This window comes from Protopterus annectens, chromosome 6.part0, assembly GCF_019279795.1.
Source record: "Protopterus annectens isolate FY-2018-M chromosome 6.part0, PAN1.0, whole genome shotgun sequence".
Lineage (NCBI taxonomy): Eukaryota > Metazoa > Chordata > Ceratodontiformes > Protopteridae > Protopterus > Protopterus annectens.
Window position 1 is genome coordinate 1534002042 of NC_056737.1, and position 27809 is coordinate 1534029850.

The 27809-nt window shown below is 39.3% G+C and overlaps 1 protein-coding gene across 1 annotated transcript in view; it reads right to left on the reverse strand.

Annotated features, from left to right (window-relative positions):
- Positions 1-27809, reverse strand: part of LOC122804843 (protein mono-ADP-ribosyltransferase PARP9-like) — a 1196663-nt gene that overhangs the window by 512486 nt on the left and 656368 nt on the right. Inside the window, exon 4 of the mRNA XM_044074996.1 lies at positions 13012-13245. Within this exon, the coding sequence (XP_043930931.1) occupies positions 13012-13245 (234 nt within the window). The remainder of the gene's footprint in view (positions 1-13011; positions 13246-27809) is intronic.

Below are 27809 nucleotides of genomic sequence, written 5' to 3' on the forward strand. Positions count from 1 at the left end.
CCTCTTTGTGAAGGAGCTTGCCATTGTCTGCCTCTGTACAATCCTTGGGATTGTCCTCTGCCCCTCGGGCGCCTGTATCTGCCTCTTTGGGGTCTATATGTGGCAGGAAAGGACCTGTTTTTGGAAGGCCAATTTCTACTAAAACGTGGGGGTTGTACCTGTAGAAATTCCTTCACAGTTTGCATTGATTTAGCCTTTTCCTCCATTTTCCTTAATACCTCCTCAGCATTAGCACCAAATAGTACATCCTTTTGAAGAGGAGTGTCTAGTAATTTAGCTTTGACATGATCAGGTAAGGCTTGTTCCTTAAGCCAAGCATGTCTACGTATGACTGATCCTGTAACAGCAGCTCTGCATGAGGCCTCTAGAGCATCAAAACCACATTGTAAGGTATGCTTACCCACTTGTTCTGCACTATGTATCAAGTCCTGCAACTCCTTCAAATCTGGTTGTTCAGGTTGTGACATTTTACTTTTCAATTGTGATAACATAGACTGTTGGTATTTTAGCATATGAAACTTGACAGTTTAAGGCTCTCATAGATAATATAGCAGAGGTATATACCTTTTTTCCCCACCTTTCTAAGGATCTGGAATCTCTCTCGGAAGGCAGAGGATTTTTAGCAATGGAGGCTTTAACTCCCTTGGGGCCCTGTGAGATGGTTTCTGGGTCAGCAGCATGGCTCTTGTATAGAAATTGGTGCGAGTCAGGGACCCTGTAGTACCTATCAGGCTTAACTGGAGCTGGAGGTAGAGAGTCTGGGTTAAGGCAGGCCTCCGAGTAAACATCATCTAGAATGTCCAAGACAGGAGGTATAGCCAAAGGCCTGTGCTGAGGGAGCAAGAGAAATTCACTGAGCCTTTTCTTGGAATCAGAATAATCCTGGCCTTCCCAGTGGAAGTGTTCCCTTAAGGTATGCAAAGTTTCCCCAAATGAGTAATCCTCAGGGGGGATACAGAAGGGATGGACTCCTCCGAATCAGAGTCTTCAAAAGGAGAGTAAGAATGTTCCTGATCATCAGAGTGCTCAGAAATAATGGAGCCCTGATCAGAGGAAGGGGAATCTTCCTCCACTCTAGGTCTTTTGTCTGGAGGGGGCTGAGAACCTCTGATAAGAGTAATTAAATCCTCAGCCATTTTAAGCATCTGTTTCTTAGGCATGGGGCCTGGAGATGGCCCCTGTGCAGCTGGTCTCTTAGAGTGCATGGTTGCTTTAGACTTAGTGAAAGCCTTGATAGAAAAAGAGGAAGGCCTGAAGACACCTTGAGTGGAGGTGGACCTGTCCACATTCTGAGTTTCAACTCCGACAGTGGCTTCGGTATCTGTAGTCGGGGTGTGGGCCGAGGAGCCTGCGACCTCGAATACAGTAGACACCGTCAAAGACAGGTCGTCGGTAGGCAGGGGCTGCGTAGGCGTCTCACTGAGAACCGGACCATGTGTAGCCGGCTTTGGCGTGGTGTCGGTCAAGGCCGCGGACCTCGCGTGTCGGTCCTTGTCTTTTTGTTTTTTAGACAAAACCAGAGTCGGAGTATTCGACGACATAGTATAGTCAAATGCTTTTCCAAAATAATGCTGGGCGAACTCCGCCCGATGCTTAATAGTGCGTTTGTTGAATGTAGCACAAAAGCGGCAGGCCGAGACCTCATGGTCTGGGCCCAAACAAGGTATACAGAGGGAATGGAAATCCTTATGCGGTATTTGCTTCCCACAAGAAATACAATTATTAACTTTGTCTGACAACGGTCTGAGGCAAGAAAAGGTTCCCCAACGGGGTACTTAGCTTTTAAGAAGACTTCGGTTTCCAAATTTTCATAATGTCAGGAGCTGGCCGACCGGCACTTGCGAAATGCTTCTGCTTCGGGCACCGCGCGGCAAGAAAGACTGAAGAAAATGGCGTCGGCTGGTTCTTTTATACCCCTGTCGCTCTGACGTCAGGGAAGAAGCGACAACAACCGACGCCGGACCTAGACTTTGGAATTCGGCCGACCGAGGACCCGCCTGACGTCAGGAGAACCCATCTGTGAGGACTGCAGCTGTATGCACGATGAACATCTTCTCTTTCTTGACAAACCTGTTTAGTCTGCTGAGGTCCAAAACTGATCTCCAGTCCCCTGTCTTTTTTTAGAACTAAAAAGAATCTCGAGTAAGTTCCAGATCCTGTCTAGTCTGCTGGGACGGGTTGGATGACTCTTTTTCTTAGCAACGTTTGGACCTCTACTGTTGCTTGTTCCCTGTAACTGGGTGGAACGCCCGGGATTTTTGTTGTCAATGGAGGGGGAGTGGCGAAAGGAATGAAATATCCTCTGGAAACTATACTTTGTACCCAGTTGTGGTTTGTTATTTTGAGCCAGGCATCTGGATACAAAGATAAGCGACCCCCGACGGCCTCCAGAGTAGGACAGTCGGGCCTCCTTTCAGGAGTGCTGGTAGGGCTTCCCAAAGAACTGGTCTCTGTTGCCCTGGTTTTGTGGACCCCCTCTGCTGCAAGGCTGGCGTCTTCCATTATTGCTCCCTCCTCTGCCCCTGGAGGGAGGTTCACCACGTGTGTCTAGAAAGGCTCCTTGGGATTTTCAGAACCACATCTTTCCTCCCTTTTGACCCTTGTGGTAGGGTCTGGTAGGGGTGGAAAAATGGACTCCGACGGCAGACAGTCTTTCCTTCCTGCTCACACCTGGTCAAAGTTTCCTTAACTTTGGGCCCGAAAAGGGACGAGCCATCAAACGGGGTGTTGACAAACGATGACTTAAAGGGCTCTGCAAAAGAACACAAGCACATCGAGGAATGCCTCCAGAGAGCAATTCCTGTACCCACTGCCCTTCTCGTTCCATCAGCTGCATATGAAATGAGACGCATAGACGAGTTCACTATGGAACTGATGGTAGCAAGCTGGCAGGCAACTTTGTCTGAAGCTCCTGCAGCTACTGTACCCTGAAGAGCATCTCCAAACCCTTTTAGAAGATCTCTTTGCAGTCTCCTAAAATGAGTGAAATAGTTCAATGAATGCATGGCAAAAGTCGCTGAACTGTATATGTGTGCTTCCCGAGTCTATCCATGATCCTAGAATCTCTGTTAGGAGGATGGATAGAGGAAGAAGTTTCCGACATCTCCTTTTTGGTGGCTGTCGCCACCACCAACTGGCACTCCCTTGGTAAGTTAAGACTTTTCCTGGGGGGGCAGAAATAAATTTATTAGGCCTCCCAGGGACAGGCTCCATGGTGTCCGGAGACTCCCATGCCCTTTGTGAGATCAATTCCATGAGCTCATCGAAGGGCGGACACCCAAGAGGTGGAGGGTTGAGACCCGAAAGCCTTCAGGAGAACCGACTCATCTTCAGTAGGGTTGGTGGACTTCCAGCCACCCCTCTGCCTAAGGATTTCTAATATCTCAGCAAATGAAATATCCTCAGAGGGAGACCGTGGGGACCTTTCTGATTCATCCAGGTCGGTATCTGATGTGAGAGACTCTTGTGGGGAGTCTAGGTGCTTCCTCATACAGATTGTCTTCCTGGGAACCTAGGAGTGGGAATTTCTGGTGAGGTCTCGGAAGAGCAGGGGCCACCCAATGGGGCTTCCTGAGGCTCAGAGTCTCTACTCTTAGAAAGGATCTGTGAAGCAAAAGTGGACACAGGCGCCTTTGGGGAGGAGGTAGTTGGACTTGAAGTTGTACATGTCTTAGGAGACATCACTCTCCTCATGGCTTCAAAGGCACCTCTACTCCGATGAGAAGGGACCACTGGATCCGAGGAAACCACCGATCCCCTTGGCACCAGCACAGTGGGCTCTGAACTAGAAGTAGGAGCCGAATTCATCCGAGCCGAGGCCCCGAGAGGCAAAGTTGGAACCAACATGTTGGTCCGACTATCCTCCCCGGACCTGACAGGAGAGTGTCGGCTCCTAGACTCCTTGATCGGCGCTGAGAAAGTCCAATTAAAAAGAACCGATGGCAGTGAAACAGGCATCGGCTCTGAAGGCTCAACAATCATCAGAACCAGTATGGCTTGGAGGAGGAAAAGAAGTCGACGGCATTACAGTTTTAGGCTCCAAAACCACCTGGGTCAGAGCTGACAAAAATTTAGCGAACACCAGTGCCTGTAGCAACTTCTGCACCACACGTTCCACATCCAAATCGGACAGGCTGCTTGAGGACCGAGATGAATGAATGGATGGAGGCATTGACTGCAGAACAGGTGACTTTAGAATTTCGGACACCGGTTCCAGGAATGGGGACTGGCTCCGAAAAGACAAGACGCCCGGCTCCGAGGGCTGTGGAGCTGACATCGACTCTTTCTTAGATTCTTTTACTTCAGAAGGAGAAGCATTAGAAGACTTTGAAGACTTACTAGATGTACCCTGGTCACTCAAAACTTCCTGAAATTATGGTTTAAGAAGTCCTCTATCTATGAGTTTTCTTTTTCGCTCCTGAAGAACTCTGGATGAAAAAGAATGACAAATGGAGCAGCATTCCTGTAAGTGCAAGGCTCCAAGACAATACACTCAGTTAACGTGATTATCAGTCACAGACATCTTCTGTCCACATTTTGGACACTTTTTAAATCCTGATTTAGGATGCTTATGCTTATCCTGGTCAGCCTACTGTACTTTAAATAGACTAGACACACCCAAACAATTAACAAAGTTAAACTAGTAAAGCTAAATTATCTAAATAAGTCCTAAATAACAAATGACCTGAATAACAATGTACTGACTAAACTATTCAAAAACACACACACACTCACTAACTACTTATTTAACTACAAGCTATATAATGATTTAAAGGCACTCCAAAGGGAAAGGTAATATTAATATTAAAGGCCTATAGAAAAAACGAGGCCAAATGAGAAGAAATATCTCTACTAACAAGCTATAAGGTTATCACTATTAAAGACTATCAAATACTAACTCTAAATATTTTAAGAAATATTTTTTGAAATAACAATTTTCCTAGATAATATCAGAAAAGAATTATACTGGCCCAAGCTGTGCAAGGAACCTCCGATCTATTGCAGCAGCAAACTAGAGCTGAGGTAAGTCTAGGTGCATCTTGGGATAGGGACTTGGCCTCGAGCTGTCTGAACACCTCGAGTTTGTAGTAGGTTGACTCGGAGTCGAGGATCAGCTCAGAACCTATCTGTAAGAATGAACAGCGAGATAGAACAACTTCACATATAGTATTATATAACTTCTGAGAATGTTCCTCTGCACCTAACTATCTGTTGAATTTCTAGCCAGAGTCTTTGGTGCAGGCACAAATAACCCCCTATTGCCTCCACAGGGGGATAATCAGACCTCCTTTCAGGAGCACTGAAAAGGTTTACCAAAGAAAGAATCTCTGAACCCTTGGTTCTGCGAGCCACCTCTACAGCAAAAGCAGCATCTACCGTTCGAGTTTTCCCCTCTGCCTCTGGGGGAACCTCCTCCATGTGTATCCTGGAAAGATGCTTGGGATTTTTTGAACCACATTTTACCACCACCTCAAGGATTCCTTGAAAAAGATCTTTGAGGGGTGGAAAAATGTATGCCCATGGCAGAAATAATCTTTCAAATCTTCTTACACCTGGACAATGCATCTTTAATTTGGGGCCAAAAAAAGAGACTTGCCACCAAAAGGGGCACTGATGAACAAAGACTTAAAAGGCGTTGCAAAATCACATAAGTGCATCCAGGTGTGTCTCCTAATGGCAACTCCTGAACCCGCTGCCCTAGAGGTTCCTTCTGTTACATTAGAAATGAGACTCATGGAGAAGTTGGATATTGATTGTAGGGTAGCCAACTGAGAGGTGACAGATCCTTTCACCTCTTTAGAAACAGATCCTGAGAGGGTATTTGATAGCTCCTTAATCAGGTTCGTTTGTAGCCTTGTGAAATGTGCCAGATAATTCAGTGACCTTAAGGCGAAGGTCGCTGAAGCATAGACATGCTTCCCAAATCTGTCCAGGACTCCTTGTTGGAGGGATGAACATAGAAACTTTCTTCCTCAAGTTCCTTCTTAGTGGCTGCCGCCAGGACTATGGCATCAACAGACACACCCATGGACCAAAACTATTTATAACAGTGTCTGGATCCTACCATGCCCGTAGCACGATCAATTTAATGGGCTCATCAGCGGGCAGAGTCATCCAGGAGGTAGATGGGCCGGTAGTGAAAGTCTGCAGCAGTACAAATTGTTCTGATGTAAGGTTGCTGGGCTTCCAGCCACCTCTCTGTTTTAGGATCTCCAGGATGTCTTCAAATGAGACATCATCAAGAGGTGACTGTTGGGACCCTTCACCCTCATCAAAATCTGTATCTTCAGTGACAGATTCAGGGGAATCTAAATTCTTCCTCTTGCACATTCTCTTCTTAGGGACCTCCTCAGTGGGGTACATTACAGAGGCATCAGAAGAAGTGCGAATACCCTGATGGGAAGCCTGGGGTTTTGGTATTGGCTGTCCCTGTGGAGAAGATAGTTGAGATGCGGTACAGATGTAGACAGAGGATCCGAGGGGATAGGGGCAGTCTGAGTCAGGGGGGCAGACAGGGCTCTCTCCAAGATCGCATAGGCGGACCGCCCCAGTGAGGTATAGGACCCCTGATCCCAGACAGCAAGTCTCTGATTCACCGTCCCTTCCTGCACCAAGGACAGTCCACCCGAGGCTAAAGTTAGAGCCAAACTAACCATTGCTGAGGCTCCAAGCTGTAGAGATGGCTCCAAAATCCTCAGACTTGAGTGAAGCACGTCGGACCTGACATTGGCTCTGAGAGCTCATTGGATCCGACTGAACCAAAGAGCTCAAAGCAAGCCTTAGATCACAGGACAAAAGGATTCTTGGATCTTGAAGCTGACAGGCCCGGGTGATTCGGATCCAAGGGCTCCGAGACCTTGAAAGGAGTTAGAGAAGAAAATGGCAATGGTGGAGTATTGGAAGTACAGATCTCCTGACTCATAGGGTAGGAGCAGAAAGGATTACTGACTGGCTCTGCACCAAGAGAAATTTCCTCACTAAACTCTTCACACTGTCTTATGGAAGAGTGAGTGGACATCTCTGAAGGAGATCTTGGCCTATCTAAGAAGGAGCAAAGAACTCTGGAGAGAACTGGGTCCACTGAGGGGGAGTATTTTGTTATGGGTAAAACTATCACATTATTAAGTCTCTGTATCAGATCCGAGGGGGTCTGGTCTGAGGTGTGTGTGCATTAGTTTTAAGCTTTTTGGATCCGAAGATACAGCCAGATACAATGACTGTTTCTTTATATGTCTCGGATACGAGGATAAAGCCAAATCCACAGATTTTGGCATTTTCTTCTTCAGATCCGAGGGAACAGATGGATCCAGAAGAGATCTTTTCAATCCCTTCTCTGAATAATTAGAAGAAGCAGTGGAAGTGCTTGGAGAGGTGGGAGATATTTTCCTTCACTTTTCTTTAGAAACTCCAGATAAAGCCTCACTAAAGGAGGACAGAAGTAAACCCTTCACAGTATTAATTTGTTCTTGCATTCAACCAAAACCCTTGAGTTGAACGCATGGCAAACTGAACAATTTTCTTGGAGATGAAGGGGTCCAAAACAGTATACCCCAGTATGTGTCAGAAAAGGGTATTTTCTGACCACATTTTACACACTTTTTAAAGCCTGCCAGGCTTTTATCTTTTTCCAACATTTTAATAAGCAACTATAACAACTACAAGAATAGTAACAAACACAGTAACACACTCCAAAAACAAAAACTGTAATCTTAAGAATAAACTTTAACAACTCTAATTTGTCAAACAAACTATACCAGAGTAACTATAATGTTTTTTTCTTTTTTTTTAAGCAAAAATGGTAAAGGAAAGAGAAAGGCTACCTATAAAGGTAGTTAAGAGCTATGATAAGAGTAGAAGAGGGAAAGGGAGAAAAATATTATCTATACTATTTCACAGAGTATGCAAGTACAAGGAAAGACAATCAGAAACAATAAAATGAGAAATGCAACAGTAATATGAAGAAAAAAAAACACTTATCTAAATGTAAAGCTTGAGAGATTAACAACCATGTCTTTCGCTGGAAGAAGCAAACTAGATCCACGATAATTGGGGTTGGTGCATTCTGGGTAAGGCCAAAATGAGATTTCTAAGTTGCCACAAGCCTTTGCAATGGCCAAGGCGGAACCGATGGTTCAGATTCAATCCCATCAGAGAATGAAAACTGACATCAGATCAACTTGCATTTTTATCAGGAACCAATAACTTTTAGCCTTGAAGAAACCAGTGTTCTGTCTTTTACTGCTCTGTTATTAGCTTGTCTCCATAGAAACATAGGTGAAAAAAGACAAATGTAGTCCCCTGCTGCAGCCTGAAAGACAAGCTGAAACATTTATTGTAAAGGAAAACTTTTCATTATATTCAGTGTTCTCATATTTACTTGTTTCCACTTAAAATTTGTTACTAGACTAAGCCAAGGGTCTAAATCCAGCCATCACCTTGCAAAAGTAACAGAAAATATATCAGCTACATATATCAAAAGGTGCTTCGACAAAGTATTAGTTTAACGGTGTGCACACGCAACAAAGTATTAGTTTAAGGGTGTGTACACTTATGCAACCAGCGTATTGTACATTTTTTATTTTTTATATTTTCCCCTAACAGATTTGTTTTTCAATTGAATTGTACAGGCTATAGGTCACATTAAAGGTGGAAAAAGTTTTGAAATGATTTATTGTGGTCTCATTTTTTTATCACAAAAACCTGGCATTTTAACAGGGGTGTGTAAACATTTTATATCCAGTGTGTATGTGTATGTATGTATGTGTGTGTATATCTATCTATATATATATATATATATATATATATATATATATATATATATATATATACACGCACATATATATATATATATATATATATATATATATATATATATTATGATCAGTGTACATTTACACCACATACTCCACATCAACAACCCAAGAGTACAGTGTATTAACTTAAATATGCTTTTATCTAGCTTTTCTTCTCTTTTTGCACTGTAATGCCTACATTTTGTAATACCAAAAATGAAGAAAGAGAAGAGGAAGTAGAAAAAAGGCATCTGTTTACTTTAGTAGCTTTATCACATACAAAACAACTAAAAATACTTTACTATAAAATATGCAATTTATGTTTAAAAAGATTCACATAAATATTTCTAAGAACAGAGATTGTTTTCCTTACAGTTACCTTTTTCCTTCCTCTTTCCATCCCCTCAGAGTCCTTCCAAACATTGAGATGAAGTGAGGCAAATGCTTTTCAGTTCCTCACAAATTTAATAAAGTCAACAAAAGTCCACTCCTTTCACATATTCTTATATAGCTGTATTTCACAAATGCAACTGATGCTTTACAGTCTCACATTTATTCACTAATTTCAGTGTTGCTGGTCTTCTTCCTGTTCATATGTATCTCCAAACTCCAGATTCTGGTTCGATTCCAAAGTACTCCTTATTCTTCTGGTCAGTTCTTGTGCTTTTTTCCGTCTCTCAAGCATTTCCTTTGGAACAGTGGAAAAGGTTTCACTGGCAAAGTCTCTCCATGGGATGTACTATCAGTAGAATGAGAAGCAGAGTCCCATTGTACTTGATGACTCACTTTTTGCTGGACAAGCGTTTGCATTTCTTCCTTAACCTGTTATACATCAAAAAGTGAATTTGATCCACCAGGAAAACATAGTCTACATACAGCAGCCTGAATCTTACACCTGCCTCTTGACATTATCTGATTACTGGAATAAATTTGTTTCTCTTCTGCCTGGTATACAGTGAATAATTATTTTTCACAAACACTATATTGTCTCCAAATACTTTGTCATTTTACCACAGTTTTGTCAGGATAAACTCTTTCTGCCAGTAGGTTTGAATCTTTAATAACAAAGGTTTTGGCTACTTTCTTATGGCCAGAATTGAAGCATATACACAGAATGCCCTTTCAATGAACAGTTCCTCATGTGGAATTCCGGTCAAGTTGCTTATTTGTGTCTTCATAAAATTAATACAGACTTTTCCTTCTAGTTTCTCTGGTACAGCAGAAAATCTCAGACTTTCCCTACATGCTCTGTCCTCCGATTTAACCTTTTTTTTGAAACATGTCATCTTGAGCAGTCTCATACTCAGCCAGCTTTTTTCATTTCAACCTCTTGTTTTTGCAGTTTTATCAGCTCAACTGAATACCTGCATAAAGCTTCTTCCATTTTTTCCAGTCTTTTATCTGAGTTGATATACTCCTTCAGTGTTTCACTTACTGTAATCATTTCGCTTATTTTGTTTTCCTCTACATTAATGGAAGCCACGTCTTGCACCAAAGATGGAGCTGGACTGCAGGATTCTTCTTATTCAGTGGTTTCTCTTGACCTTTTCTAGTTGATTTTCTTTCAGGCTCACTTTCTTCTTTACTGGGCATCCACACAGTGTACTTACTACCCAGTAATTTTATTTAAGTTAGCAATATCACTTGCTGCGGTTTTTCATTTTCTGTTTTTACACTGGGAGAGATGAAGCCGCACTGTTAATCAGTGTGCAGCCATCTTGGAAATCTCAGGCTGATAAGCTCTTGATCCTTGCTGGAATGAATGAGTCTCTATCAGCAGCTGGGAGATGATGGATAGCCTGGGGGCACAAATAAAATTATAGAAAGAAGTTGCAATGTATTTAACTGTCAACAACATAAAGACATGATATTTATTCTGTGATGTTTTCTGATATAATAACTTGTCACACGATCAATTGTAGTGCTCCCAACTCAACAGTCAGTCCCATACTGTAGGCTGGACTGCAGTGGTTGGTCTGGTAGTGTCACTCTTTTGCGTGATCTGGGCCAGCGGAAGAAGAGGCAAATCCATGCGGTGCTTTAAAGTCCTCTTTGGCCTGTAAGGGGGCTGTTTGTTTGGGGTTATCTAGGCCTGGAAGAAGTTGCCATTGTAGTAGTAGTAGTAGTGGAAGTAGTATACAAAAGGGTTTGTCCAGGTCCTTAGCAGTGATAAGGGCTTCTTGCCTCTTTGACAAGTCTTTCATCCCTTCAACATGGCATCCAAGATGGAATTTCTGAGCTTCTCCTTCATTAAGGAAAGCCTCAGTTATGCCATCCTAAGTAAGCATACACATAAGCATACAACTCTGACCCTATTATCTGCACAAATAAAAACTTTGGAGACACATACAAAAGCCTACTCTTGGTGCCACAGACAAGAGTCTTGACCACTTCTTCCCTGAACCTTAGCTTGGGAACAGCTGACTGCTTCTCTAGTGACACATCCACTAGAGAGGACTGGAACATCGACTGATGATAAAAACTGTTATGCACTCTCTGTCCCAGCATGGGAAAGGAAAATATTTTCTTGCCACATCTGGAAAAGTTTCAAAATCACTGTCTAGTAGCAAAGTGCTGTCTTTTATTTGTGCTCCACTAAAGAGATTGTCCAGGATTCAGCCTGAGGATGCCTGGACAAGTTCCCACTGATGTGAAATGGCGGCTTATACAGACTATTCACCTTCTAAGGTATCAAAGGAGTATACTATGAATGATTACTTTCAGGCTGATAACTGCTTTAACCTCTTCATTCCTCATCTCATGTTAATTATTCACAGATTTCTGAGAAGGATTGGGTGACAACAGGCAAGTCCTTAGAGGATGTTTTAAGCCTCAGGATTATTCCAAAGGATTTGTCAATTGTGGGGGGTGGGGTTGCAATATAAGAAGAATTCACATTCACTCTTCTTAACCATCTGCAATATACAGTAATGGCCTCCAGGTCTACAGAATCTTCAAAAGAACCTGAATGGAAAGGAGTTTCCAGCCTCACCACTAACTCCAGGGTTGTGCTTGTACATGGTCACGTATGGGAACAAACACGCAGTCAGAGTATACCAAATGACTGATAGGGGCTCGAGTGCTTTGTAGCTCGCTTGCCAAGAACAGATTTAGACAAGAGAGGCTTGTATCAGGTCCAGTGCTAGACTCAGGCCATGTTCCCAACTCTAGTAATTCATACTCCCATCAGCTTTCAAAATATCTATTTGATATCAAAGTTCTGAAATGCAAACCCTGGTAAAATGTCAGATGCCCTAGGAGTGAATTACTTGCTCATGGGTATTCCCTGACCTAAAGCTAGATGACCCTAGATGTTCTTCAGTAAGATCAACATGGTCAACAATAATCTACAGCCAATGTACTGAACATAAATCCAAAGTGGAAGCGGAGATGCACCTCCTCAGAGTCCTTCATCATCGGCTGAAGTGGAGGATGTCCACATGCTCAACCCATGGTAAGATAAATATGAAATGAACTCAGAAGCTGTGGAGGTTGAAGGGATGTTTTGGAAATAAACATGCCCCCAAAGTTGATACACCATGGCCTGCAGTGTGAACCTCAGTCCTTGTGAGGATGCTTCAGCAGAGATCTACAGCTGAGCACAGTATCAGCTTGTTGATGACTATGTGAGGAATGTTCAAAATCCACCATTCTCCTGGTAAAGAAGTGTGCCAGGAGTTTCTTCCAGTCTTGATTACTTGATTGCCACAGAGAAAATTAATAGATTTGTTTCCAGGCATCATATACGAGAGCTTTTCACCAATAAGCATCACGGTCAAGGATCAGAACTTTGCGACCAGCAGAAAAGAATTGCTGAGCTTAAGCAAATGGAGTATGATATTAAGGTGTGCAGAGGTACCAAGTACATGTGCCGTTGAGCATGACAGTTCTGAGGAAAAAAGTACAAAAATCTGTAGTCTTTGCCAGTTTTTCATTTTTGTATTATTCCTTATCAGATGATATGCTTTATCATTTCATTAAATGAAATGTAGTCAAAATACACTGAGTAAAATGTTCAAGAAAAATATGACTTGATTATAAATATGACTTATGAAAAACAAAATAGATTCATCATGCTTGTGTCATTCACAAACACAGAGCTACTTTCTATGAAATTATTAGTCAACATATTTCTTCATAAGCAAGCAAAAATCTGTTTTTCTAGCAGTAATACTTTATGAATGAAGTGCTGGGTGACTGAATTCATAAAATTACTTACTTTTATAGCAAAATGATCTGTCCACTGAACACATACTGCATGGTACACTGTACTGCAATTCAGGCTGCATGCATCAGTTTTTATAACACTGCCAGCCTTTATATTTCTCTCTCCTTTTAATGCAGCTTGCATCTTATCCTGAAGGCGTGAACCAGCTTTCTTCAGTATCGCAGATGAAATCATTCCCTGTGTTAAGTCACCTTGTGATGATATTGTGTTCACTATTACTTGTGTCTGTATAAGAAACAAAACAATTTTAATCTTTCAACACTAGAATTTCCTTCTCGTAACATTTTGCATGTGGCATATTATGTGGTAGGCACATTAAAAAACGTTTGCAGCTCTTTTATAAACTCAGTATACACAGAACACTTTTTCCTGATTAATGCTACACACAATGTAGAAGCTCTGTGATAATGAAGAATAATTACAAACTACATCTTAATATTGACATCTCCACCTATAAGACCAGGCCCACAAATTATACAAAGCATTTTTGTTCTTTTCTACATTATATGTTCATAAATAATCAAAACATTACCCAGAAGTTCAAGTGCTGATGAACACCAGGAAACACTTCCTTTGTAGCAGGCTCTGCAAAGGGATGCATCAAGCTACACATTTCCTCCATGTTCAATATTCATATATTTTTTAATTCATTAAAATTTACTCAGCATAGAACTCAGCTATACTCCAAGCATATCTTTCCCTATCATATGGTGTATTGTCCTCCTTAATAAAAAAGTCTGCTTCCTCAGTGCATACCATTTTGAGTATCCATGGCATCTCAAACTGTATTCTTTAGAAATTCACCTCACTGCCTCTTAAACCTGACCTTTACAATGTGCGTTTGTATAGCTTTAAAAAGTTTGGTGCCTCCAGCCTACTCTACAGTTCAGAATGTGTATGAAGTGGTCTGAGATTTGCACCACTTCTCAGTCTGAAATATATATTGATGAAGCCAGCCACACGTAATTGCTATACATTTCATTAATTAGGCCATCTTGAATATCCAACTATGAAGTGGTATAATGATGCACTATAATCTCACAGTACTTGGCTCTCCAGTCAGAATCTCATCTGGGGTACTTTCTGTGCACAGTCTGCATATCTTCTCTGTGTTTGTTTTGATTTTCACAAGGAGCTTCTGTTTTTCGCCTACATCTCAAACACATGTTGTAGGTAAAATGGCAATCCCCAAACTCCCCAAAGGCATATGTGCCACATATAAGTGAGTCTGGGAGCATATTCTGCAACAGGATGGTGGCCCATCTGGGATTAGTTTATCTGCTTTCTGCTCACTGAGAGATGGCAGAATGACTTAGGTCTTGAAATCTTTGAGACAAGTTTGCTGAAATTTAGTGAGTCTAATAAGGCTAAATGCAAATTGTTACGTGAACTGATGGCTATTGTATTTGAAAACAATTTTATGTTCATTAATGGTGAATATTATAAACAAAGTACAGGTGTGGCCATGGGGGCTAGATGCACCCCCCATTTATGCCAATTTGGTGTTAGCCTTATGGGAAACACAAAGTATTTTTACTTCTAGTTTCTGGCCTAACATTGCCCTTTACTTAAGGTACCTGGATGACATTCTTATTTTTTGGAAGGGCAACAGAGAAATGCTTATTGAGTTTGAAAATTTTCTAAAAATGACATCTAGTTTTTTGAATTTCACTTTTAAGATATTTGACAACAATTGTGAGTATTTAGATATTTTATTCTATAAAAACATGGGTAAGTTAGAATCAAGTATTTTTAGGAAAAAAACTCATTCCAATTCTTTTTTACATTTTGATAGTTGCCATCCCTATTACCAGAAAAAGAATTTAGTAAAGGGACAGATGGTCAGATTTTCTAGAATTATTAGTGAAGACATGAATTTTTACAATATATTATCAGATATATTTCTGGATAGAGGTTATCCATTAGAATTAATTGTTAAAGTTAGTGAAGAGATTTATATTAAAAGACATCAAATATACAAACCTATATTAAAGTACGGTTTTGACAACAGTACATCTAGGACTAATAACACTACTAGAAATGACACCTTTATTATACCATTTAATGATATATCACCCAGGATAGTTAATATAGCACATGAGACCTGGATAAGTATTCTCCAGAATAATGGTGACCTTATTGATAATATAGGGACTGGGCCCAAGGTCACTTATAGTAGAGGGATGAATCTTAAAGAACATTTTGAGGCAGTTAATAAGAATCTGTTCAACACATCTTCGATGAGCAAATGTGGGGCATGCCATACTTGTAAATTTATTAATGATGGACCATATGTGGCGGTACAAAATTTTGGCAAAACAATTAGATGCCCAGGTCATTGTAATTGCAACACAAAAATGGTGGTGTACCTAGCTATATGTTCATCATGCCCAGCCTTCTATGTTAGCAAAACGATAAGGAAACTTCGAGAAAGGATAGTGGAACATGTTAGAGACATTAAAAAACAGAAAAATACTAGTTCCCTTTATATGCATAGTCTAAGATGCCAGAATGTTGAGATTTTTATTCTTGGTGGTGATTGACAACACCTTACTTGAGGCTAAAGAATGTTTATGGCAATTACGGCTAAATGCAAGTTCTAGCCCTGGTATTAACGAACATATTTCTATATCAAGTATACTAAAGTACAAGTCTCAATTTATTTGATCTTGTATGTATTAGGTTAACATCTGATAATTTAATGTTTTAAATATTTTGTATAACAATATGAATTTTAATGTTAGTAGGAAATATTTCAATGAATGATTTTATGCTGGATTGTATAACAATTATTTATTTTTAATAATTATTTAGATTTATATTACCTAGATATTTATATATGTATTTTTAACTTTTATTTATTGGTATTACATATACATAGTTTTTGACTAGAAGGTTTTATTACATTTACAAATTAACAAGTTTGCACAAGTCCTGGCTGTTTATGCTCATTTTTGATGTAAATATTGCTGACTGTACCTTTTAAATGAAGAAATTTTAGCTGCGTAGGTAATATTTTGTTTAATTGTTCAATTATCCAATTTACATAAGGATTTAAAAAGAGGTTCAACACAAGGATTGTCAGTACTCTGAAGATGTCCTGATGTGTGTGGGTGAAAGCGCTTAGTACAATTTTGGTTAAATAAATAAATCGGTGGTCTACAGTTGTTCCTGGTTCGCCTTTTTTTGTTTTAGTAGTTCTGGAAGTTTGTTTTTAGTACCTTGTTGGGCTTACCATTACGCTGGTGGACTACTGATTTAATATCATTTATATTTACTTATTTTCACCTGGACTATTGTGTTTTCATTATGGAGCAACTTTTTCTTCAATATATGGAGACTACGCAGCATCTCATTAAAGCTCTACAGGAGAAAGGGCACAATACTCCTGTGGTTACCAATATGGCCATTACGGAGTCTCAGGAGCAACTTTTTACATTACATTCTGCACCAGGATCGAGTCCGGTGCAACCGTCAGCTAGTTATCATTCGGCGTGTTCTATAGGAGGAGGGGCCAATGCAGGAAATGTTCAGTCTGGGAACCCACCTTTGAACAAAGCATCGAACACTAGGGACGGCGTTACTAGAGACACTGAGGCACGAAAAAATTTGTTGATGGATATTAAAGACATTTTAGCTGCTCCAGTTTTCCAGGATGGCTCACGGAGCAAAAACAATGACCTAGGTAGTTTGAACAAACAGTTGTCAGAGTTTGAAAAGACTCTGAGATCTTTTAAAACTTTACAGATGGACAACGCTTTTCTGGTGAGGTCCCTTGAGCTTGGTCAAGTACCTAAGGGACTTCGTGTGTTCAAACTTCCGTTTGGATTTGTAGAAGGGACAGAACTATTTGATGAACTGCTGCAACTGTTCGATAGAACAGGTATAGAACTGATTAAATTAATTATTCGTAACAATAACTGTAAACTTGCTGTTTTAAATGAACAATTGGTCATTTTAGATAAGAATATTCGCCAGGACTTGTTATTTGAATTTAATAGATTTTGTCTTGATAATATTATCAAAGATATGGACAGATTTATTAGTAAAGGGCTAGAAACTAAGAATCTTAAATTAACAAGGGACACCAATGATTATAAGAATAAAAAAGTATATGTGCATTTCAAAGAGTTTAAAAGCATGAGGCGGTTATCCAAACAGCCTGTGGCCGATTCACTTGCTGAGAACAACTTGAGTACTACTAACAGCCACTCCAGTTTACAACAGAACTATAGAGTTAATAATGAGAATGGAGAAGGGTTTTTTTTTTTTTTAGAGAAGCAGACAATGAGAAGGTCGGAGCGGCTCTGGGACCGATAAGGGGGTCAACAATATCAGCAGAATTGACCATATTACAAGACAACGCACAGAACCAATTCTTGGTACCGCTAAATAGTAGTTACAGTAGTAATAATATAACATGTATGAGTGAGGCACCAGTTTATCAAACTAGTCATTTTATGAGTGATATTTATGACAGTGTCACTTCATGCCACAATTATATGGATAATGGTGATAGATTGCCATATTCTATGGTATTTACAGGAGAAGGACACTGATAACACTGACTGGCACTGTTCTGTTATTACAGAAGGAGGGTTTGGTGTATATAATTATACTGATACTTGTTTTAATGCTGCCTATGTTAAACTTTTTAAGAAGGGTTTTAGATTTGTCCCTTCATTTAAATTAGATGTTGGTAGAATTTTGATTAATTTAAAACTTTACACTAGAGCACTTAACCTTAAGCTGTTTTTTTGTTAAAAACAAATGTAACCAGAGAGACAATACTAGTTTTACTCTAAAAAGGAGTAGTACTTTTATACCCCCGCAGAACCCAATGATTTATTTGTTTGAGAGATTATGTGAAACACAAATCAGAAGAATATTAAAGAATGAAAAAATGACTTCTGATAATTTGACTTCAGCCGAAAAATTTTGTCTTAAGGAATTAACTTCTACCGACAAATATAGGGTAACGAAACCCGATAAAGGGGGTGGGGTTGTTATTATGAGCAAAACAGACTATTTGAACAAAATGACAATAATGTTGAGTGACAATACGACGTATGAAAAAGTGTCAAAACATGAAATGGAAAGGGCATATGTTAAGGTGGATTGGTATCTATATGAATTTTTGATGGATGGTGTCATCACCAAAGATGAATATAATTTTTTATTAGTGGAACATCCAATGACGCCATCCATTTTTGGTATCCCCAAAATCCATAAGGACATACACAATCCACCCTTTAGGCCCATAGTCTCTGCCAGGGGTTCAAAGACTGAAGCCATTGCTGCTTATATAGATATGCATTGTAAGGGAACTTTAAAACATCTGCCTCATATATTAAAAGATTCCTGGCATTGTCTAGAAAAAGCTAGAAAACATTTTGTTGATATTGAAGACGATATGACAATGGTAACTATTGATAGGTTGACAACCAACCTATTTACAGTGATTCCTCATGACTTAGGTCTTGAAATGTTTGAGACAAGTTTGCTGAAATTTAGTGAGTCTAATAAGGCTAAATGCAAATTGTTACGTGAACTGATGGCTATTGTACTTGAAAACAATTTTATGTTTATTAATGGTGAATATTATAAACAAAGTACAGGTGTGGCCATGGGGGCTAGATGCGCCCCCATTTATGCCAATTTGGTGTTAGCCTTATGGGAAACACAAAGTGTTTTTACTTCTAGTTTCTGGCCTAACATTGCCCTTTACTTAAGGTACCTGGATGACATTCTTATTTTTGGAAGGGCAACAGACAAATGCTTATTGAGTTTGAAAATTTTCTAAATATGACATCAAGTTTTTTGAATTTCACTTTTAAGATATTTGACAACAATTGTGAGTATTTAGATATTTTATTCTATAAAAACATGGGTAAGTTAGAATCAAGTATTTTTAGGAAAAAAACTCATTCCAATTCTTTTTTACATTTTGATAGTTGCCATCCCTATTACCAGAAAAAGAATTTACTAAAGGGACAGATGGTCAGATTTTCTAGAATTATTAGTGAAGACATTAATTTTACAATGAGATTAAAATATTATCAGATATGTTTCTGGATAGAGGTTATCCATTAGAATTAATTGTTAAAGTTAGTGAAGAGATTTATATTAAAAGACATCAAATATACAAACCTATATTAAACTACGGTTTTGACAACAGTACATCTAGGACTAATAACACTACTAGAAATGACACCTTTATTATACCATTTAATGATATATCACCCAGGATAGTTAATATAGTACATGCGACCTGGATAAGTATTCTCCAGAATAATGTTGACCTTATTGATAATCTAGGGACTGGGCCCAAGGTCACTTATAGTAGGGGGATGAATCTTAAAGAACATTTTGAGGCAGTTAATAAGAATCTGTTCAACACATCTTCGATGAGCAAATGTGGGGCATGCCATACTTGTAAATTTATTAATGATGGACCATATGTGGCGGTACAAAATTTTGGCAAAACAATTAGATGCCCAGGTCATTGTAATTGCAACACAAAAATGGTGGTGTACCTAGCTATATGTTCATCATGCCCAGCCTTCTATGTTGGCAAAACGATAAGGAAACTTCGAGAAAGGATAGTGGAACATGTTAGAGACATTAAAAAACAGAAAAATACTAGTTCCCTTTATATGCATAGTCTAAGATGCCAGAATTTTAAGAGATTTTTATTCTTTGTTATTGACAGAATTATATACTACAACAATAACAAAGGTGGTGATTGACAACACCTTACTTGAGGCTAAAGAATGTTTATGGCAATTACGGCTAAATGCAAGTTCTAGCCCTGGTATTAACGAACATATTTCTATATCAAGTATACTAAAGTACAAGTCTCAATTTATTTGATCTTATATGTATTAGGTTAACATCTGATAATTTAATGTTTTAAATATTTTGTATAACAATATGAATTTTAATGTTAGTAGGAAATATTTCAATGAATGATTTTATGCTGGATTGTATAACAATTATTTATTTTAATAATTATTTAGATTTATATTATTACCTAGATATTTATATATGTATTTTTAACTTTTATTTATTGGTATTACATATACATAGTTTTTGACAAGAAGGTTTTATTACATTTACAAATTAACAAGTTTGCACAAGTCCTGGCTGTTTATGCTCATTTTTGATGTAAATATTGCTGATTGTACCTTTTAAATGAAGAATTTTTAGCTGCGTAGGTAATAATTTGTTTAATTGTTTAATTGTTCAATTATCCAATTTACATAAGGATTTAAAAAGATGTTCAACACAAGGATTGTCAGTACTCTGAAGATGCCCTGATGTGTGTGGGTGAAGGCGCTTAGTACGATTTTGGTTAAATAAATAAATCGGTGGTCTGCAGTTGTTCCTGGTTCACCTTTTTTGTTTTACTAGTTCTGGAAGTTTGTTTATAGGCTCTGCTACCCTGCTACCCTGAAATGAATTAAACTGGTAGTCGGAGAATTAAACGAATATTTAAATATTACATGATGTTAGAAATAACTAAAATGATTAGTTTCATCTTTTAGTTTGAGAAATGGTTCAACAGCAATCACCTGTGAAAGGCTCTCCACAGATTCACAACAGAATATCAAGTCCTGTTATGTCTTGGTTATAAATATCACAAAATAAATGCCAAAAATTAATAAGACTATAAACTCAACATGATATATATAAAAATATCACCAAAACTTAAATATTACTTTTGCAGTGGAGTCCATTCCTAGCATCACCCTATGTGAAGACAGCCCCATACCACAGATTGTCTCTAAAAATACTACTTTGAAGGTAATGCATACCTGGATAAAAGAGAATGCATACTAAAACAAACATTCCTTTATTCTGAGTAGGTTCACTTTGGACAAACCATTCAGTTCTACAAGACAAATTCTCACATCTGAGGCAATGCAGAACCAACATTTCAAAATCTTCACTCAAATACACTATACACGGAGTTTTAACTAAATGACACACAGTTAAGTGTAGTGTAACCATCTCTTCATGGTAATGTGTTGTGAGAACTGGATAGCATGAATACAGAAGTTTGATTTATTCCTGAATATAAACAAAATGTCTGAGAAGTCTGAAATAGCACTGCTGTGCTATGAATCCGCAAGTTTCAGGAGAAAATAACCTGGAAGCTTATAATATATTTGTCAAAGGAAATACTTCAAAAGACCAAAAGCATAAGGTTCAGTTCAGGTATCTTTATTCTTGCGCAAGGAGACAAAAAAATGCAGTTACAGAGTTTGTCTGACTAAAATCAGGAAGTGTCACAATTATTATACCTTTCTTTCAAGACATTGCCCACTACGGTTGACGTAGCAGATCACCAGTTCACAATTCTGTTACTTTACAGATGTTTCTCACATTTCTAGCTGACTCTTCAAAGTTTAAAAAATATTTTTCAGTAAACAGGATGGCCTTGATGACCACCGGTCAATTATAACTTTCTTGCTATGTGATGTTACAAGTCTAGGTACTATGGCTAATTCAAGCACAATGCAAGTACAGATTTCTGAAGCAGTTCATTGTTTATAGTATCTAACTTTCTTGCAACTTGTGCACTTTTTCATTAGCACAAACAGAGCTTATTGTCCATAATAAATGGATCTACAGAAATTATTATTATTTTCCATTTAATTTCCTGACCTAGCAGAAAATCATCTGCTTTCCAGTACATTTCCAAAGCATAAACATGTATTTTGCTGTGCTAGCAAACTAGGTCAGAGTGCATCTTGCAGTGTCAGAAAGCACAATTTCAGAAAAGCATGTTTTCAATTTCAAATAGAACTAATGCTGCATATAGAATGAAAATGTGTTAATCTTCCCTTATTTAAAATAAGCATTACACACATATGTTAATACATATTTTTCTAACATTTCCCCCCTGTTAATACTTTTTATTCTATTTCAAAAGCATAAACAGTTTGTTTCTTCTCCTAACCTCTTCCTTTGAGGATTTGCAGCTATGAGAGTCATTCAGTTTAAACTTATGAAAGTGTTTCCTTTTTCAACAGTTCTTCAATTTCAGTACTTTGATATAAAGTCTCAGAAACTGACATGTCTATAAAATCTTTGATTAATTTTTTCATGCAGGGAATACCACAGCAAATACATGCTCCTAACAAAAGTAATCCCACACAAATGGCAATCAGGATGTTCATTAGGATGGACCCCACCCCCCAAACAAATTCTGGAAAAAATCCGTCAGTGAGATTGGGCCTGGCCTGGTCATGTCTGACACTTGCTAAATCACTTCCAAATGATCATTGATTTCGTGTTTACTGTCGGGAATGAACGAACAACACTCGTCTTTGATTAAAGCGCATGTACCACTTCTCGCCGCTGTGAAGTCAAGAGCGATGCGGTTTTGAAGCACCACAGTTCTCATTGCATTCAGTTCATCAGTCATTAATTCAAGAGCAGAAAAAGTTGCATTGCTCATAACCTCGAGAAGTTTGGATAGCTTTCTCAGTTCCCAAATTGATTTAACTGCACCATACGCAGGGGCTATGCCAGCCCAGAATATGATAGTGTCACTCAAGTTCATGTGTGCTAGTTTACTCTTATCTTTCACGGAGTTATGGTTTCTCCAGCCTGCTACGATCTGTCCCATCGGATTCTCAGGTTTCTTGATTGGATTTTCAGGTTTTTTTGCAACGTCTCTGACGTTTCGAATTCTCCCATGAGGCAAAGCTGTAGTGTGTCGTATGGCCGGGACCAGGTAACCCAAAAAACAACTGCCGGACCAATTCTGAGGCAACCATTTGTATGCCTTTTTCCCACATATGAAATAACAGTTTTCTGCCTTAGTATTGATATACACCTTCCCTGCGTGAAACATTTTCTTATCTATAATAGACAGTTGCTTTAAAAGAACAGGATTATGTTGTATATCACTGACAGTTTTATGCAAGGACTCAAAGTATGAGTCATAATCTGCATCACAAATTGTTTCTGCATTTTTAGCATTTTTAGGTTTAATATAACATTTATAAGAAACCGTTACATCTACTCCAACCTACTTGAATCGTGTCATTCTTAAAAAAGCATACAATTCCTGTTTGTGTAACAGGTAGGAATAATGCAATTTTGTCTCTAGATTTTACAGGTGTAGTCTCAAAAATCAAGTTTTCCCAGGTCTCATTGACCCCTAGGGGGACAGCAGCCATCAATAACCCCACCCCCCCGTATGCTGTTGGTATAGCTGTGCAAATCCAACAATTCGAAATATTAAAAGTCTCAGCATACACATATAATTGATTGCTTGGTAAGTGTTAAAGTTCGGATGCCAGTCTACGAGTGTTGAATCACGTTTGTTCAGTCTAGCTGGGGTGGCTGAAGAAAAGAAAGGCCACAGCAAAAAGAACATTGTCACTAATACAGTTATTAAGATGATTATGCAACACTGCTGAAGTCTTTCAGCATTTCTATTATCTCTGGGTCTTGTCATTCTACTGCTGCTGTGTGTTAGCAAGAGTTTTATCAAGTTCAACGTTTTTGACTAGTTTACAGTGTGTCAAATGAATCCAAGATGAACGTTCTGCAATTTTGACTTCTGTGGGCATGCTCAGCAGTACTTGATACGGACCTTCCCACTTTGGTGTCGTCCAATTCTTCTTTTTGATTGTCTTCACCCAGACCCAAGTGCCTGGGGCTACTGCCACTTTGGATGGTTTGGTTTAGTCTTTATCTGAAACAGAATTAAACTGTAAAAGATGTTTGTTATTCAGCATACTCCTCATATACTCTGCAAGTGTCCAATCTGCTTCCTGGTCTGCAGGCATGAGAGGTTTCCACTGAGGTATATAATAAGCTCTTCCGAAAATCTTTTCGAAAGGTGTCAGTCCTTTTGCATTTGGAACAGTTCTCATGCTCAACAGTGCCAGGGGCAAACAGTACACCCAGCTCTTTTGTGTATCAACTATGAGTTTCTTAAGCTTATTCTTTAAAACTCCATTGTGCCTCTCTAATAACCCTGCAGATTGAGGGTGATATGCACAGTGATGTTTTAAAGAAATCCCAAAATACCAGCTCAACTGCTGTACAGTTTGGTTAACGAAATGTGTACCATTGTCACTGTAGATCCTTTCCGGTATGCCAAATCTAGGAATAATTTCTTTAACTAGGGTCTTTGCAACAGTGGCTGCATCTGGTTTACTAGTCGGAAAGGCCTCCACCCATTTGGAGAACATATCCACAATGACAAGGCAGTACTTTTTATTTTCATATTTGCTCAATTCTATGAAATCCATACAGATAGTATGAAACGGATACGGTGGTGTAGGGAAACTCCCTTGCTTGGGCTTTAACGCCCCTTGTGCATGATGTTTATTACAAGTGTGGCATGACAGGCAAATTTTTTTAGTGTAGTTTGTAAATCCGTACGTAGCGAATACCTGATTCACTAACTGTACCATCCCCCCTGTTGAGACATGGCTCTGCCCATGGCTCAACAAAGCTGCATATCTAACTAAATTAGATGGTAATATCGGTTTTCCCTCTTTGGAGATGTACAGCCCTTCCTTGAGAATTGCTCCTCGTCTTTTCCATTTTTGTTTTTCAGCTTGTGTAGTAAGTGTCTGCATTGTTTTTAACATTTCTAAGTCTAAAATCTCAGAAGGTTGTAATTCCTCGTTCAAAAGAAATGCTTCTGAGGCTGCTTGCTTTGCAGCTGTGTCAGCTCTCGCATTGCCTTTTGAAATCCTATCTTGTTGTTTTGTATGAGCTATGCATTTACAAATAGCTACTTTCTGAGGCAACTGAATAGATTCTAACAAATCTAAAATAAACTGTGCATGGTTAATCGGTTTGCCAGTAGATGTCACCATTCCTCGATTCTTCCACTGTTGTGCAAAAACATATACAGTAGAAAAAGCATACTGGCTGTCTGTAAAAATGTTTACGCTTTTGCCCTTTGCTAAGGTACATGCCCGTGTCAAGGCAATCAACTCTGCTGCTTGTGCAGATAAGCTATGTGGTAAAGGTTTCTCTTCTACCATCTCAGTATCAGAAACTAGTGCATAACCTGTTAGGTTCTGTCCTGTAGGACTCCTTTTGCATGAGCCATCCACTTAATATGTCACCTCGGCATCATCCAAGGGAACATCCGTGAGATCTTTTCTAGGCAGTGTCTTTTGCTCAATTACCTGCAGGCAGTTAAGGGGTGTGCCATCCATAGGAGTTGGGAGCAAGGTAGACGGATTCAAAGTAGTACATCATTCAATTGTCATGTGAGGTTGGCTCAGCAATATAGTCATACAAGAAAGATGCCTAGCAGGGGAAAAATATGTTACCTTTTCTTGCAGTAAAATGACTGCGACTGCATGAGGCACTCTCAATGTGAGAGGGTGGAATAACACTACTGAGGCTGAAGTCTGCACTGCCATTGCAGCTGCAACTACTGCTTGTACACAGTGGGGTAGAGACCGCGCCTGGGTCCAGTTGTGATGAATAACAAGCAATGGGGCATTGTTTGTCCCCATGCTGTTGAGTCAACACTGATGTCATATAACCTTGCTTGCAAATCTACAGTTTGAAAAAAATATTTGTGATAATTTGGTAATCCTAAAACTAATGATGATGCTATCAATTGTTTCAGTTTGCAGAAAGTTAATTCTGCTTCTGGTGTCCACTGTATTAAATCTTGTGCTGCCATAGGCTTCGTAAAAATCAGGTCGGTTAAAGGTGCAGATTCCAAAGCATAGTTTGGGATCCAGCTTCTACAAAAATTAGTCGTACCCAGGAAGGACATCATTTCCTTCTCGGTTGTGGGTTTTGGTGCTTGTAAGATCGCTACTTTTCTGTCCTCATCTAATGTTCTGCCATCTTTGGATATTACATATCCAATGTATTTCACTTGTTTTCTCCAAAGCTGCAATTTATTTTTGCTTACTTTGTGTCCTTCAACTGCTAGAAATTTTAATAATGCTATAGTATCTTCCTTACAATCTTGCTGGGTACGGGCGGCCAGCAGGATGTCATCAACATAAAGTAAAATTTGACTACCTCTCAGTGGGATAAATCCCGCTAAATTACTTGCCATCTCTTGTGAGAATATCGTTGGGCTTTCACTATAGCCCTGTGGTAGTCGCGTATATGTATACCGCTTCCCCTGAAATGTAAATGCAAACTAATACTGGCTGTCAGGGTGTATTGGTATCAAAAAGAACGCATTGCTGATATCTACCACAGAAAAATACGTCTGTTGAGGTTTTAAATCATTCAACAAGGTATGTGGATCTGGCACCGTAGGTGCTCTTGGTATTACTGCGTCATTCACAGCTTGTAAATCTTGGACCATACACCATTCTCCATTTGCTTTTTTAACTGGGAATAAGGGTGTGTTACATGGCGAATCAGGAGATTCCACCAGTATTCCCTTCTTAAGTAAAGCTGCTATGATTGGTTTGATACCTGCCTCTGCATCTTTTCTCAAGGGGGTACTGTCTCTTTTGTGGTCTAAATGCTGACTTTGGTGTGATAGTAACTGGTCCTGCTGTGCGAATAAGTCCTACGTCTGACTTTCCTGTTGACCAGAGAGTTTCTGGTATGTCAACAAAGCTTTTTCTTCCTCTTCTAACAAGAGGGCTTCTCAGCTGTCTTCACTGGACTGCAAATGTACAGCTGGATGTGTTTGTGTTATCCAGTTCAGTTTCCGTCTTTGTATTCCCTGTTCTGACAGTTCTGATTCTGTCTGTTTTTCCTATTTTCTGATTTTTTCTCCTAGGTTTACCCATTTTAAATCTTTCTCTTTAGTTAAACTAACATGCGGTAATAGATTCGATTTGTAGAGTGAAAAGAACTCCTGGAGTAATGAACAGCTAACTACACTGTTCCCTTTCATGTCCCAGTACAAATTATACAGTACTAATCTGTTTGCATGATTTCTAAACAATTCTTGTTCATATTCTTTGTCAGGTCCTGGTGTATTACAATAATACAGAGTATAGTGCAACAGGTGTTGTATGTCAATACAAAGGAAGGGGAACTTACTGATAGCTACATTCATTAACTCTTCGGTTACTGCTCCAGGGCCAGTCATAACTAAGTCCTGGTTGTACCAGTAAAATGTTTCACCTTCCGTTTGCACAGCAAAAGTATTAGTTTGTCGCTGTGCTTCCATACCCTGCATGGTTGGAACTACTGCTATGCCTAATAGTTGCATAAGATCTCTGCCCTAAAGGTTCACTGGGCATTTTGCAGAAACAATTATTTTGCTTTTCTGGGTTAATCCTGAAACAGGATCTGTTATTGTAATGTTATGGGAGAGAGGCTCACGATATAGCTGTCCATTAGCTGCTTTTTACTAGTATAAAGTCATGTGATTCTGAATTTTCTGGTAGTTTGGAGGGGTGTACCAGGGTTCGTGATGCCCCTGAATCGCACAAAAATTTGACTTCCCTCCCTTCTACCAAGAGTGTCACTTCTGGTTTTATGTCAGCTAGACAGAGCTCTAAGCTCAGTAAGGCTAGATCCAATATTTCGTTTTCTTCACTATCGGTAGCTTCCTGCACTTCCTCTTTTATCACATTCTCTGCTCCTTCTATCACATTTTCATTTGTCCCTTCTCTATTATTCCTATCTAGTGATTCCTGACTTTCTTCCTCACCTTCATCGTTTTTGTCTTCCACTGCTACCTTCTTATTTTTCTTGCAATCCCTTGCCAAGTGTCCCTTTTTCCCGCATTTAAAGCACTCACCTCTTTTCTTTCTCCCTTCAAAGTCCTCTGATCACCGATCAGATTGTTTGTTTCCCTGGGCATTCTT